The sequence below is a fragment of the Lasioglossum baleicum genome, unplaced genomic scaffold (assembly GCF_051020765.1).
Source record: "Lasioglossum baleicum unplaced genomic scaffold, iyLasBale1 scaffold2123, whole genome shotgun sequence".
In the NCBI taxonomy this organism is placed as follows: domain Eukaryota; kingdom Metazoa; phylum Arthropoda; class Insecta; order Hymenoptera; family Halictidae; genus Lasioglossum; species Lasioglossum baleicum.
In genome coordinates, this window is record NW_027471182.1 from 5,320 (window position 1) to 22,547 (window position 17,228).

A 17,228-nucleotide genomic window follows, 5' to 3' on the forward strand; every position below is an offset into this window, starting at 1 on the left:
TCAGCTATAACACAAAATTAGATTTATGTTTATATCTCTTTCCTACTCAGAAAAATAATTTTTTCTACTTCCAAAAATTATTTTGCAAACACCTGGACTTTTTCGCAATTCCTATAGATTTTGCGCTATAGTACGGCCCATCAACTATTTTCAAAATGGGATACACATTCGTATCTCTTTTCTATCCAGAGAAATAATTTGTTCCAATTCCAAAAATCATTTTGCAAACACCTAAACTTTTTCGCAATTTTTATGAATTTTTGCCTATAGTACGGATCATCAGCTGTAACACAAAATGCTATTCACTTTCGTATCTCTTTTTTATCCAGAAAAATAATTTTTCCCTAGTTCCAAAAATTATTTCGCAAACATCCGAACTGTTTCGCAATATCTATTATTTTTGCCCTTATAGTACGGATCATCAGCTATAACATAAAATTGGATTTATGTTCGTATCTCTTTCCTATCTAGAGAAATAATTTTTCCTGGTTCCAAAAATTATTTCGCAAACATCCGAACTGTTTTGCAATATCTATTATTTTTCTACTGTAGCACGGGACAATCAACTATAACTTAAAATTGAATTAAACTTTCGTATCTCTTTCCTACCCAGAAAAATAATTTTTTTCTAGTTCCAAAAGTTATTTTGCAAACACCTGAACTTTTTCGCAATTTTTATGAATTTTAGCCTATAGTCTCAACCATCAGCTATAACACAAATTGGATTCACGTTCGTATCTCTTTCCTACACGGAGAAATGATTTTTCCTATTTCCATAGATATCCGCTGCAAGTAGAAAATTATTTCGAAGACACTTGTACTTTTTCGAATTTTCTCTTAATATCGCTCTATAGTTCGACTCATCCAAGTAACAGAAACAATTTTACCATTATTTTACAGACAAAGAGTACAAAGTAACACGTGTTTCAGTGGAAAGTGTGGGGGCGAGGATTTATTGTGCTACTAACACACTAGTACCCAGTTTCATCACTAACACACGCAGATTCATCACTAACACACGCAGCTTTGTCACAATAAATAAAATAGCCGTAAACACATCGACCATGAACATTACTTCGAATTTATCGCATAATTTGCGAATATCTGAGTCGATCGCTGCAAATGACATATTAGCATGCTTTTATCGCGACTACGATTAGAAATATCGACGAAAATATTAATTAGATATATTAATTAGAATTTCTCCGCGAGCTTGCGTGTTCTAGAGTAATTACCTAGACCTGCGCACTTGAGGTAACTAGGTTACCATTGTCGCCTACGAGGAGACAGTGAAGCATGACTGAAGTCTTGTTAATCTAGTTTCGCGTTTTAATTCTCGGTTTTTAATATTTCATTTCCCAACTCTCCTCTTTTGTCCTAGTCTCGTTAATCTTGCATCCTGACTTCACCAGGATTCGACAGATGAGTTTAATTCGGTTAATTCGTTTCTGCAATATCGATTTAATATCGTATTGTTTAAATTTTATAATTCATCTAAATTTCAATCGTAATTGTAACGAGATACAGAAATATTCGTTGCTTTCACGCGTGGTTTGAAGAAACCTTGAAATAGATTTGTAATGTAAATTTATATTAATATCGTTGTAAAATGAAGAGAAACACTCATATCATTTTATTAACACAATGAGGTGTTTGAACGACGAGTTACAATATGAAAAGAAATTACGAATTTTATTTTCTTACACCATGCACTCGAATCGTGGTTTGAATAAATTTTGAAATAGATTTTTAATGTAAATGTATATTAATATCGTTGTAAAATGAAGAGAAACACTCGTATAATTTTATTAACACAATGAGGTGTTTGAACGACGAGTTACAAATATGAAAAGAAATTACGAATTTTATTTTCTTACACCATGCACTCGAATCGGTGGTTTGAATACATTTTGAAATAGATTTTTAATGTAAATGTATATTAATATCGTTGTAAAATGAAGAGCAACACTCGTATAATTTTACTAATCGCAATGAGGCGTCTTAACGACGAATTACAAATATGAAAAGAAATTACGAATTTTATTTTCTTACACCATGCACTCGAATCGTGGTTTGACTAAATTTTGAAATAGATCTTTAATGTAAATTTATATTAGTATCGTTATAAAATGAAGAGGAACACTTGTATAATTTTATTAACACGATCAAGTGTCTTAATAACGAGTTAGAAATCTGAAAAGAAATTACAAATTTTATTTTCTTACACCACGCACTCGAATCGTGGTTTGAACAAATTTTCAAATAGGTTTGTAATGTAAATTTATATTAATATTGTTTTAAAATGAAGAAGAACACTCGTATAATTTTACTAACACGATTAAATGTTTCAATGACGAGTTACAAATATGAAAAGAAATTACGAATTTTATTTTCTTACACTACGCAATTGAATCGTGATTTGAATAAATTTTTAAATAGATTTCTAATGTAAATTTGTAATAGCGTTGTAAAATGAAGAAGAACACTCGTATAATTTTATTAACAGGATCAGGTGTCTTAATGACGAGTTATAAATATGAAAAGAATTTACGAATTTTACCTTCTTACATTACTCACTTGAATTCTAAATCTTGCTTCCATCGTTGTGAAATTTTTCTACCAAAATTTTACACATAATTAACACACGAGATATAAGATTTCGCTAAAACAATGAGCATGTTTAATCTAGGTGACACGAATGCGATGCAAATTGCTCTCGATGGATTCACGGCTTTAATTAGGTAACTGTAATAACGCGAAACGAAAGAAAGGTCCATTACGACCAAGTCCATTTGAGAAGTAGAGTGTGAAGGTAGAACAACGAGTGTCTACGAACGGTAATTCCTCCGAGTCTGTTATCATAGCAAACACAGGATCTCGTGGTCCGATGTTCCCCAGGACACAGCCATTTTGTCGGAAAAAATTACGAACGAAAATCTACGCGTTCGATCAATTAGGTCCCAACGCAATTATGTAAATTCGCATTAATATAAACGTCGACTCGAAGAGATTCACGGAATTCATACCTTATTTACGTAGGTGAAATGATATATTAATCTTTTATTTGTTAGATAACTTTTTCAGTGAATTAAAAATTTAAATGAGAAGGTATAATTAAAAATATTTCTATTCCAATGAAACTTGCTCAATCACTCGTTAAAAAATAGATTAATTCTCTTCCCAATTAACTACACAAAACACTCAAATATAAAAAATACTAAAAGATCAGAGAATACCCCAACGAAAGGATCGAAGAACTCAAAAACAATACGATTATTTACCACTTGTATATTTGCTTTCCTAGAAAATTACCTTGTCATAATATACGTGGAAGTTTTTTCATTTTTCGGTATGAAAGCTGCATGGAATATAGAGAAAGATAATTTTAGTATTGTTATCAATGTAGATATTTTTTAATTCGACGAATTTTCCCCGATTTGTTATTTTTAATCGCTTAGTATACACTGAATGTATTGTTAGCTTCTTCCGCAGAGGATTAATCTAATCTAAGACGTGACTGCTCTCGGAAAAGCCGCAGAAAACGAAGAATAAAGTTACCGAGCACGAAAGAAATTTAGCATTGTCATCAACGTCGCAGATATTTTCTAATTTGTCGAATTTCCCTCGATTTTTTATTTTTAATCGTTTATTACACATCGAATGTATCGTTACCTTCGTCGGTGAAGGATTACTCTAATTTAAGACAGAACTGTTCCCGAAAATCCGAAGAAAAAGAAGAATAAAATCACCGAATACGAAAAAAGAGAACATTCTCAAGAATTCGTCAAATTTCCCTCGATTTCTTATTTTTAATCGTTTATTATACACCGAACGTATCGTTACCTTCGTCCGGAAAGGGTTAATCCTATCTAAGGCATAACTGCTCCCAAAAATCCGAAAAAAAGTATAATAAAACCACCTAATACTAAAGAAAAGAGAACATTCAAGAATTCGACCAATTTCCCTCGATTTCTTATTTTTAATCGTTTACAATCCACCGAATGTATCATTATCTTCATTTCTCCTTCACAAAGGGTAAATCTAATCTAAAACACGACTACTCCCAAAAAGCTTCAGAAAAGGAAGAATAAAACCACCAAACACGAAAGAAAACAGAACATCCAAGACTGCAAATAAAGAAAACAAAATCACGTGTACTTAAAAGACACCCCTGTTCTCTATTTCACCTAAATACCCGTTAATTAACATCCATATTACATCTCTCGTACAAGAGACACGCGAGAAGGGGGAAGAAATGCGAGTGAATGGAAAAACCGAAAGAACGGAGGGTTGTAGTTAGTCCACCACTATTGAGAAACAGTAACCGAGGTAAACGCGAGATACTCCTTCGTAATCTTTAGCATTACACGGATAACCGTGAACGAAATTACGTCGCGATCGTGTAATAATCGGTGGCGATGAGCCGGAAGGATGGCCTGTAAATCGGCGGAGAGAAGAATTCGTGGAAGAACGGAATCCGTAATCGAGGAGGAAGCGTGCAAACGCGTGTAGTAATAATGTAATAAGGTGAGGTGCTCGGGGCGTAATGGCAAGCCACGGGACGTGGACAGGAAAAGGAAGAGGAACGTGTTGTACGAGATCTGTGACAGGGGTTACGTACTTTGCATGATCGTTGAACATCGCGGAAAGGGTTAACCCATTCGCTACGGTGATTTTTTCTGAGAAATGTAATTATCGTCTTACTTATTACAATAAAAAGTCAGATATTCTTATTTATATGAAATGAAGATATAGCTTTTTTATATAGTTTCCTAATTAATTTTAATTACCAGCTGATACTCCCTTGAACGATTCGATTGGTATAATACGTAAATCGTAGAAAACGTTTTGATTGCTGAGACATCACCGGAAGAAAAAACGATATATATTTTTGTTACCTAAATATTAACCCTTTCGTTATGGTGATTTTTTCTGAGAAATCTGATTATCGTCTTATTTATTATATTAGGTCGTCCCATAAATTCGTGTCGGTTTTTACTTTTACCATTTAAAATTATACCTCGAATAAACCTTTAGATATTAAAAAAAAATTTTAGTCGATTTTTTGTTCTACGACTTCTTTCTATTTCGTTGGCAAACACGTTAATCATCGATATAGTTTATAAAATGCGATGATAAATGTAAATGGCGCCGCGGAACGAACTTATGGAACGACCTAATAATAAAAAGTCAGAAATTTTGCGTTTGTGAAACTGAGAGCGCCTATAGGCACCCACTTTCTTATCAACAGAGTTCTTTCTTTCTATAAAAAGATTAATCACGGTTTGTTTTACCATTTGGACCGTTTATTTCAAAAGTGGTGCAAGTCAATTTGCTTTGGTTTCGAGAAAATTGAATGTTAGCAGAAAATATAGGTTAATTATGCGAAATCTGAGAATGTTTGTATTAATTTATCAATTTATCACGCTCTCAGTATCAAACGCAAAATTTCTAAGCGCCTACAGGCGTCCACAGTATCACAAATGCAAAATTTCTAAGCGCCTATAGGCACTCTTAGTATCTCAGGCGCAAAACTTCTAAGCGACTGTACGCGCTCTTAGTATCATAAACGCAAAATTTCTAAGCGCCTATAGGCACTCATAGTATCACAAACGCAAAACTTCTAAGCGCCTATAGGCGCTCTTAGTATCACAAACGCAAAACTTTTAAGCGCCTATAGGCGTCCACAATATCTCAAACAAAATTTCTAAGCGTCTAGAGGCGTCCACAGTATCTCAAACACAAAATTTCCAAGCGTCTAGAGGCGTCCACAGTATCTCAAACACAAAATTTCTAAGCGTCTAGAGGCGTCCACAGTATCTCAAACACAAAATTTGAAAGCGCCTACAGGCGTCCACAGTATCACAAATGCAAAATTTCTAAGCGCCTATAGGCACTCTTAGTATCTCAAGCGCAAAACTTTTAAGCGACTGTACGCGCTCTTAGTATCATAAACGCAAAATTTCTAAGCGCCTATAGGCGTCCACAATATCTCAAACAAAATTTCTAAGCGTCTAGAGGCGTCCACAGTATCTCAAACACAAAATTTCTAAGCGTCTAGAGGCGTCCACAGTATCTCAAACACAAAATTTCTAAGCGTCTAGAGGCGTCCACAGTATCTCAAACACAAAATTTGAAAGCGCCTATAGGCACTCATAATATCACAAACGCAAAATTTCTAAACGCCTATACACGCTCTCAGTATCACAAACGCAAAACTTCTAAGCGCCTATAGGCGCACTTAGTATCACAAACGCAAAACTTCTAAGCACCTACAGGCGTCCACAGTAGCCAAAGGGTTAAACGCGTTGCTCTGCTATTTATTCCATGCTCGTGCGATTTTATTTTCCTTCCCGTTAAGCGTGCAAAGTGCCAGCCGTGACGGGGACTCATGGAATAATTGCTTCTCGCCAATGCCAACCGCGTGTTCCCATTCGATCCTCGAGTGATTTTTTAAACTGTCAACTCGCGTGTGCAGCGAATCGGATTGACACGGCAGATGCTAGGTTTCGGATGCATTCGGTACGAGTTGCGATGAAATTATACCAATGCCGCGAGTAACAATTGCACGTGTCTGTCATTCTGCATTCCGCACGAATCGGTCTTCAGTTTTACTCGACCGTGTCTTTATATTTAGCAAAGTCTCCTGTTATTCTCTTGTACACGCTGCAAAATTCCATTTGCACGGTGAAAACTCGGTGAAAAGTTCGCTTTTCTCGTATAATCTAACACGAACGTTCGCTCGAGAATCAAACGTCTTGGTAAATGATAAAAGTCGATTTTGCACGGAGAAAATTGTAAAAGCTATCGTGAAAAGGGATTAGACAGATTTTATTAGGTTGTATAGAATGTCATTTCGTTTTTTTTTTTTTTTTACAGAGGAAATAATTGTATTTTTTTACGGCCAATTTCACGCTTCAGTCGTATAAAAGAAAACGAAATGACTTTCCGAACAACCTAATAGTATACCGCTAATATGAATTAACATATTTGCAGTCGAGAGGTAATTATTTTGAAGACTCGTATTAATTAATATATCAAATATAAAATACGTAAGATAACGAAATCAAATAATTTTACGTGTTAATTATTAAGTTGTTCGGAAAGTCGTTTCGTTTCTTCTTTTTTTACACAGGAAATAAATGTATTTTTTCACGGCCAATTTCACGCTTAAGCTGGATTAAAAAACGAAGTGACTTTCCGAACAACCTAATAGTATGCTACTAATATGAATTAACATATTTGCATTTGAGAGGCGTCAATCAGTCACCGTAAAATTTTGAAGACTAGTATTAATTAATATATCAAATTTAAGATATGCGAGATAACGAAATCAAATAATTTTACGTGTTAATTATTAAGTTGTTCGGAAAGTCGTTTCGTTTCTTCTTTTTTTACACAGGAAATAATTTTATTTTTCACGGCCGATTTCACGCTTAAGCTGCATAAAAGAAAATGAAATGACTTTCCGAACAACAAAATATTTAACTTCGCAGTGAGTACTGCAAGTCTAGTTTCGAATGTGATTTTCTAAACATCCTATGTAAAGAGGTTAAACGCGTTGCTCTGCTATTTATTCGCAGCTATGGAATTTTATTTTCTCGTTGTTAAGTGTGCCAAGTGGCAATCGAGATGAGGAGTTCTGGAATATGTGTATTTTGCATACTCGTATTGGATTACATATATTTTTAAAATTGGCAACTCATATGGTGGGATATCGGTAGATAATAAAAACTGATTTTTCATAGAGAGAATTGACTACAATTTATACAGGGTAATATGATAAATTATTCTAAAACTCTCGGATTTAGATAATAATCGATTACAAGACACGTGCAACAAGTATTTTGCATACTCGTATTGAACTTCGTATATTTCTAAAACTGGAAATTCGTATGATGGGATATTGGTAGATAATAAAAACCAATTTTTTACAAAGAGAATTGACTATAATTTATAGAGGGTAATATGATAAATTATTCTAAAATTGTCGAATTTAGATAATAATCGATTAAAAGACACATGCAACGTGCATTTTGCACTCTGGATATTTTGAAAACTGGCAACTCGTATGATAGGATATTGGTAGATAATAAAAACCAATTTTTCACAAAGAGAATTGACTATAATTTGTACAGGGTAATATGATAAATTATTCTAAAACTTTCGAATTTAGATAATAATCGATTACACGACACGTACAATGTGTATTTTGTATATTCGTATTGGATTACATATATTTCTAAAACTAACAACTCGTATGATAGGATATTGGTAGATAATAAAAACCGATATTTCACAGAGAGAATTGGCTACAATTTATACAGGGTAATATGATAAATTATTCTAAAATTGTCGAATTTAGATAATCGATTTCAAGACACGCGATGATATAACGTTTTATATCGCGTTGAAGTTTCTTTAACGAAAATAATAAGAAACGAGGTGGATTTACCGAATTGATAACATTGATCGAGAGACTCAGCTAAGTTTCCTTGTTTTTGAGCGTGCAACGAAATTACCAACGAGCTAGACTGCAATTATCGTTGGAAAAAGACAGCCTATTGGGAGGTTTAAGAATTCGAAATAACAAGCAATCGAAGGCTAATCGAGCAGTTTCCACAAGGTTGAATTGTATATCATCGAGAAGCTTGCGGAAGCGCAGGTTCAATGTTTCCCTGATCGACTCGGCCTCGTACAGTGAAACACCGTGTATCGAAAGAAGGAATTAATGCTGCTAAAAATAAGCCATTCTAGAATACATTATTCCAATATTATTTTGATGTTAAAATAATATATTACTCTACTATTACGCTAAAATGTATGTAATAAACAACGAGCTCGAAGGAAAATAAATTTCCACGCAAAACTGGTATCTTCCACTGGAAATTACTATTAAAACCGGAATAAAATCGTATGCAACGATGAATATGCACGAAAACATAAAGAATAAAACCGAATCTAGCCTATATTCGTCTGTTTCACTTGCAATTAGAAATCATTTATTCCTTTTGTTTTTATGAAAGCGAAATAATTTATCACACCAGACTGTCAAAAAGAATTTTCAACTTGTTAAACTTTTCTAGAAATTTATAATTCCATGTTTGAAATTATTCATCTCCTTTCTCTAGTAAATATCCTGTCGTTAAATTTATCTGAATGGAAATCTAATACGGTGAAAATGATCTGGAAAAAGAAAGAGTTAAAGGAAGAACGAGAACGTGACTTTTTACATGATTTAATTGAAAATACGATTCGCTCTCTAACGAGTTTCGGAATTTCCAATTCCATTATATTCCTCTATTTAGTGGTTTTTATTCTTGTCAAACATTGTATTTCGAGAGAGAATTGCAGAGGATAAGATGAAATTGACCTACCACGGTTCGGAGAGGTTCAATTATTTAATATCTTCCGCCGATCGTTTGTACCGCGCGCGCAAAAAGTACCCGGAAGTCGAGGTGAAACAAGGTATTCGTTACTAGCGCCTCCATTTGCAATTACACGTTTCCCGTGTACCGCAGAATGACTAGCTGATATCGCAAATAGTTGCTGGATGAAAGGGAATGGGATGAGAATGACTCTCCCTGGATAGAAAATGAAAATTCCCAAGGAAAGAAGGTGATGAATAATTGTCGTGACAACTTTCCTCTGTTTGTTGCCCTTGCTATTGCGGTTCGTTTATGCCAACGAAATTTGACACGGACGAATCTTTCGACTATAATTGAAGTTGGCACACTGAGTGATCTATAAAATAAGAAATATGTTTTTGATAAATTAATCGTTTCGTTCGTTCTCTGTATTTCTTTGTGGTTAAATCAACCAATTTCCAATTTTATTAATTTTTGATTCACTAATAATTTGTCGTATCGTAGTGTATCCTGGATACAAAATGAAAATTCCTAAGGAAAGAAAGCAACGAATAATCGGAATTGTGACAATTTTCCTGCCTTTTTTACCCTTGCTATTACGATTCGTTTATGCCAACGAAACTTGACAACAACGAATCTTTCAATGATAATTGAAGTTGGTACGCTGAGTGATCTATAAAATAAGAAATATGTTTTTGATAAATTAATCGTTTCGTTCATTCCCTGTATTCCTTTGTGGTTAAATCAACCAATTTCCGATTTTATTAATTTTTTATTCGCTTATAATTCTACGTATCGAATATGCGTAGTATACCCTGGATAGAAAATGAAAATTCTCAAGGAAAGAAGGCAACGAATAATCGGAATTGCGACAATTTTCCTCTGTTTGTTACCCTTGCTATTGTAATTCGTTTATGCCAACGAAACTTGTCACGAATCGTTCGACGATAATTGAATTTGGCACGCTGAGTGATCTATAAAATAAGAAATATCTTTTTAGTAAATTAATCACTTTGTTCTTTCTCTGTATTTCTTTTTGATTAAATCAACCAATTCCCGATTTTATTAATTTTTAATTTGTGTATAATTTGTCGTATCGTAGTATAATGAGGACTGGTCTATTAAAATTTTAATTATCCTTGTCCTCTAATAGAACGCAAAGTATAAAACTAACATTTAGCGATGTGACTAACACAACGAAGTTCGAAAAATTGTGAAAATAGAAACTTGTAATATTTTGTAAATTATTAGAATCGACTTTCATATTACTTAAAATGTACCTAAATGTCGGGAATAAAGTAGAGATCGCGTGAAATAAATTACGGGAACGAAGGAGGTAGAATAAATCGGAAAAGGAAAGAGAAAATGGAAATTTAAAGGTACTTTACCTGGTTTCAGTACAAAGAAGCAGAAGTGTTGGACATCGACGCGCTGAACAACACGAAAAGAGCGGGCCGGAGCGTCTTGTTCTTCAATCGTGTACCAAAAGTGGGCTCTCAAACTTTCATGGAACTGTTGAGGAGGCTGTCCATGAGGAATGGTTTCTCCTTCAACAGAGATCGTGTTCAGAGAGTCGAAACTATACGTCTGGCGCCTATTGAACAGGTATTGAAACGTTTGTAAACTATCGTTACGTTTTAATCATTGAGTTTGCAAATAATTCAGAAAATAAACCGTGCAAATTATTTCTCTGTCGATTAAATATCAATTGTAACGATAATTTATTAGGGAACATGGAAATAAAAATTGTTTAGTAAATATTACTACGTACCTGTTTATTTTTAGGTTCAACTTGCAACAATGGTCAGCAGCTATGCCGAACCATCTGTCTACATAAAACACGTGTGTTTCACGAACTTTACCGAGTAAGTGTCCTGAAATTAATTTACGCCGTTAATAGCTTCAATTATATTCTGAAAACTTAACAAAGCAATAAGAACGTAACGTAGTGTTCTAATTCTTTCGCCATTTAATTACTAACACATCCTGAATTAAACTCTACTATTCCCACATCCGAACAGGGCTCAAATGTTTATCGATAAATTAAATTTATATTTTAAGGTTTATACGATTTATAAGATTCGTCGTAGTTCCAAAAACCTTGTACAATTAAAAAGGAAAAATAAAAGAAACAAGATCGTTTGAAATAGTTAATAGTTCGAATACTCAAATCGTGACTCGTTTTATTCTTAAATCTAGTAGCTATTGTGATACTGAACTGTATTCTTAAAAATTAATAAGAGCAATAAGACGTATCGTAAAAAAAGAACAAAAAAATGATAGAAAGAAAGAAGGATAAATTTACTAAAAAGATTACTAAATTCAAAAAATCACAAGAAAGGAAAAAAATAATAGAAACAAAGAGGGATAAATTTACTAAAAAGACTACTAAATTCAAAAAATCACAAAAAAGGAAAAAAATAATAGAAACAAAGAGGGATAAATTCACTGAAAAGATTACTAAATTCAAAAAATCACAAAAGAGGAAAAAAGAGAAATAAGGAGTGATAAATTTACTAAAAAGATTACTAAATTCAAAAAATCAAAAAAAAAAAGAGAAAAAATAATAGAAAGAAAGGGGAATAAATTTACTAAAAAGATTACTAAATTCAAAGAATCACAGAAAAGGAAAAAAATAATAGAAACAAAGAGGGATAAATTTACTAAAAAGCTTACTAAATTCAAAAAATCACAAAAAAGGAAAAAAATAATAGAAAGAAAAAGGGATAAATTCACTAAAAAGATTACTAAATTCAAAAAATCACAGAAAAGGAAAAAACTGATAGAAACAAGGAGGGATAAATTCACTAACAAGATTACTAAATTCAAAAAATCACAAAAGGGGGAAAAATAATAGAAACAAATAAGGATAAATTTACTAAAAAGCTTGCTAAATTCAAAGAATCACAGTTCCACCATAAATCAGGAATAAAACGAAGAAAGCGATGATTCGCATCGAACTCCTGGACGATCGTTGCCAAGCAAATTCCTCCCAATTCCTCGCAGATATTCCCGTGAAATAAAAGAGAAGGAAAGAAAAATCTGCGTGAAATGTTTGCTCGGAGGGTAGCCAGCCAAGAAAACCCGGAAGTAACCTAAGCTAAATTCCCACGGGATATCTAACGTGGCACGTTTTTTTTTTCTTTCCGTTCAGATTCAACCTGCCGCAGCCAATTTACATCAACATAGTCCGGGATCCTGTTGAGAGAGTGATATCCTGGTACTATTACGTACGAGCACCTTGGTATTACGTCGAGAGAAAGCAAATATTTCCAGACCTACCACTGCCGGATCCGAACTGGCTGAAGAAGGACTTCGAGTCCTGTGTACTTAAGGCGGACCGTGAATGCAGATACCTCGAGGGTGAAATTCACGAGGGGATCGGCGATCATCGCAGGCAAACGCTTTTCTTCTGCGGCCACAGCGAGAAATGCACGTAGGTCCCTTTAAGCTCTGGCTTTAAGCTCACGCGTCCGATACACTGCTGGACAGCCGGTAGGAATTTCACTTTAAATGCTACGTGTCTGATAGATTTTATACTACGACCAGTAATCCTCCTATTTGCTTATTTCCGATCTTTCATCTTTGCGGATCAGACGGTATATGGATTCGATTATGCGTTTAAGTACTTGCTTTATACCTGTGAGATTTCGCTTTTTCTTTTTTTCATGGGGTTTGTCTGTGTTCGTGTTTGCGAGAATTAAAATGGGATTTAATACTTAGGGTTTGGGGTAGATATGAAAATTCTACTTGTTGGTCGGAGTTTGTAAGATTTATGTTTCTTGTATTTTCACGAGGTTTTAAATGTGCTAGAATTTTGTACTTCGACCAGTAATCCTCGAATTTACTTATTTCCGATCTTTCATTTTTGCGCCTCGGTCGGTATATGAATTCAATTATATATTTACTCGTATTTACTCGGATTAAAATGGGATTTAATATTTAAGGTTTGTTAGATATGAAAATTCTACTTGTTGGTTGGAGTTTAGAAGATTTGTGTTTCGTGTATTTTCACGAGGTCTAAATATGTAAGGATTTTATACTCTGACCAGTAATTCTCGTGTTTACTTATTTCCGATCTTTCATCTTTGCGGATCAGACGGTATATGGATTCGATTATGCGTTTAAGTACTTGCTTCGTACCTGTGAGATTTGTCTTTTTCTTTTTTTCATGGGGTTTGTCTGTGTTCGTGTTTGCGAGAATTAAAATGGGATTTAATACTTAGGGTTTGGGGTAGATATGAAAAGTTTACTTGTTGGTCGGAGTTTATAAGATTTGTGTTTCGTGTACTTTTACGAGGTTTGAATGTGTCAGGATTTTATACACCGACCAGTAATTCTTGAATTTATTTATTTTCGATCTTTCATCTTTGCGGATCAGGCGGTATATGGATTCGATTATGCGTTTAAGTACTTGCTTTATACCTGTGAGATTTGTCTTTTTCTTATTTTCATGGGGTTTGTCTGTGTTCGTGTTTGCGAGAGTTAAAATGGGATTTAATACTTAGGGTTTGTTAGATATGAAAATTCTACTTGTTGGTCGGAGTTTAGAAGATTTGTGTTTCTTATACTTTTACGAGGTTTGAATGTGTCACTATTGGAAGGGTGAAAGAAGTTTTCGATATTTAACCTTTATTGGAAATAGAAATTTCATTACTTGGACGGTAATTCATGAATTTTGAATATTAATCCAATTAATAATGGTTTAATCCAATATCAATCCATTAATGTTAATAATATTAATATTGGAAAAGACAGGGTGGGTTTTGTTGTGAAATGCAGTAGAATGAAAATAAAAATTGAATGGGGAATAATGTAATTTGTTGTTTGCTTTATTTTGTTAGGTTGAAGTGGTTTTTTTTATTAATTAGAGAGTATGGGCTTCGACTTATTCAAGATTAGTATTTTTGGAGATTAAATTAATTTATCAAATTAATTATTAATTAATTGGATAAATTAATTAAGTTCCAACGATGTTATTATGGTACGTTTCAATATTCGATATACACAATCTATTATTTTTTAGACTCTGACATAGTTTTATGATAATTGGATATCGGACAACGTCGACAAAGTGGATTCTGCTAATTAGAAACTTCGTGGAAATGAGATTTCGTATGCACCAACCTAATATCATACTCTCTAGCTCGAAATTAAAGATTGTTTGAGGAACAACTCGGTAATTAAATTACTAGTTCCCAAATCGTCGGATACTAGGAGTTACTCTCCCTAATTGTAAAGTAAAATGCAAAATAGCGAAAATATCTTTTACTCTGGCATACGAAAACATCTTTCCACGTAAAATATATCACGCGAATAATTAAAAACTAGAAAATAATTCACCAGATTTTACTAAATTCAGGCAAATGAAAATATGAAAGAAGTGCGGTATCAAAAATTTAATATAATATATTAAAAACCAATTTTTTTAGTTTAGCGTTAATTAAATATATATTCTACTTCTATCTCGGTACAAAATTTTTAAAAAATCGCGAAGAAGAAAGAATCAAAACTATGACACTTGACAATTCTATCCTAGCTACTACCAAACAAAAAAAATAGAAAAAAAATTACCCAAAAAATCTTTTCAACGCTCAAACGCTACTTACATATATATATAACTAATTTCGTCTATCCTTTGAATTCCATATTTTTACATAATTTAATATAACTTCATAAAATTAAAAAAAATATATTCTGATCGCAAAGAAGAAAGAATCAAAACCTATGACACTTGACAGTTTTATCCTCGCTACTACCAAACCAAAAAAATAGAAAAAGAAATTACCCAAAAAATCATTTCAACGCCCAAACGCTATATTACATATATATCTAATTTCATCTATCCCTTGGAATCCATATTTTTATATAATTTAATATAGTTATTAATCTTTATATAATTTATCATAATTTTATAAAATTAAACAAAATTGCGATGGCAAAGAATAAAGAGTTAAAACCAATGACACTTTACAGCTCTAGGAACGATATTACCAAACCGAAAAAATAGAAAAACAAATTACCCAAAAAATCATATCAACTCTCAAACGCTACATTCTTGAATTCCATATTTTTATATAATTTAATATAACTTCATAAAATTGAAAAAAAAAATTCCGATCGCAAAGAAGAAAGAATCAAAACCTGTGACACTTGACAGTTCTATCCTCGATACTACCAAACCAAAAAAATAGAAAAAGAAATTACCCAAAAAATCATTTCAACTCTCAAACGCTATATTACGCGTATATTTAATTTCATCTTTCCCTTGAATTCCATATTTTTATACAATTTAATATAACTTCATAAAATTAAAAACAGAAAATTGTGATCGAAAAGAAGAAAGAATCAAAACCTATGACACTTGACAGTTTTATCCTCGCTTCTACCAAACCAAAAATATAGAAAAATAAATTACGCAAAAAATCATTTCAACTCTGAAACGTTACATTACGTGTATATCTAATTTCATCTATCCCTTGAATTTCACATTTTTATCTCTTTCATCACGTCGTCCTCGTATCACCTGTCATACTTATCAATTGTCGTCTCTGCGAAGCCCGTTCAACACGGTGGGTGCTCTGGAACGAGCGAAAATGGCAGTGGAGAAACACTACGCGGTGGTCGGCGTGCTCGAGGACGTGAATACCACTCTCACGGTATTGGAAAATTACATACCCCGATTTTTCCGAGGCGCCACCGATGTCTACTACGGTAATTCTTTTGTTCCCTTATTTGCATCTAACTGTAAACCCGGCTTCGACCATTGCAATTACCCAGAAACAAACCTGCTTTCCGCACGAAATATCGTGCAACTATCCACAGAACCATCGCGAACAAAACAGTATACGTACACACCTATCCTCGATTATCTCTTTCATCGATCATCCCATCCCTACGATTTTGATAAAACAATGAAACTGACAGAAGCTTCTGTTGTAGACGAGGTGAACGCGTTCACGAGGATCAACCGGAACTTCTTCAAACCGCCCGTCAGCGAGGAAGTGAAGGACATGGTGAGGAGTAACTTCACCAGGGAAATCGAATTCTATCAATTCTGCAAGCAACGGTTGTACAAGCAGCTGAGAGCCTTGAAGCTGACCAAGAGCACGCCTATGTTCGAAAGCAATAGTTTGTAACCGTGTTTACACGTCCCAGGAAGCGTCGGGGGACTCGTCGGGTCGCCGTTCGACGAGCGTCGAGGAGGACTTCCTGGAGACGTTGAAAAGAGGATCGACCGATGGCTCGGCCAAGATTTCTCCGACGGGTCTGCCAAGATGGACGGTCGAAGATGCTAGGAATGAGAAATAATTCGAACTATCGGAATTACCTCGGGGACCTTCGAGCTTTGGTGATACGACGAACGTGACGCGGATGTCGATTGGTAGACAATAAAGGGTAGATTGTACGAGTCCTAGGTGTTCTTCCACTCGCGGCTGGAAGAACGCGTTTTCTAACGTAAGAGATAGTCGAAGAAGGGAAATTAATCGTTGCCTTTAGCGAGGGTTCGTCAGAAGAATCCTCGCGACTCGAGAAATTCAAATTCGTGGATCCGTGTGTCGGATCGTCACGAACGAATGTTCCAATAAGCAATATCTCATGTGATTCAAACGAGTGAGTGCTTTCAATTCGAATGGGACGCTTCGATCGGGCGCCTGTTTCCTTTATTTTGTGATCGTTTTCCCTGTACCGTCTGCGAGCCTAGCTTCGCACTAGATCTACCACGATAATGGATGAAATATTAGAGACTGGTGAAATGACGAAGGAACGAAGAATTTTTAATATACGATCCAGAAGAGATACTGTAAACTCGTTTAGACGTATATTATAAAACAAGCTTGTATTAGGTCGTCCCGTAAG

General features: G+C 34.2%; 1 protein-coding gene across 1 annotated transcript; it reads left to right on the top strand.

Annotated features, from left to right (window-relative positions):
• Window positions 1–10,766: 10,766 nt before the first annotated feature.
• On the top strand, window positions 10,767–16,507 carry LOC143221255 (uronyl 2-sulfotransferase homolog pip-like; the record flags this gene model as incomplete). Its single annotated transcript, XM_076446737.1, has 5 exons — window positions 10,767–10,973; window positions 11,154–11,233; window positions 12,523–12,804; window positions 15,928–16,082; window positions 16,311–16,507. Coding segments are annotated over 5 exons (921 nt in total), but the record flags the coding sequence as incomplete, so codon positions are not given.
• Window positions 16,508–17,228: the final 721 nt, after the last annotated feature.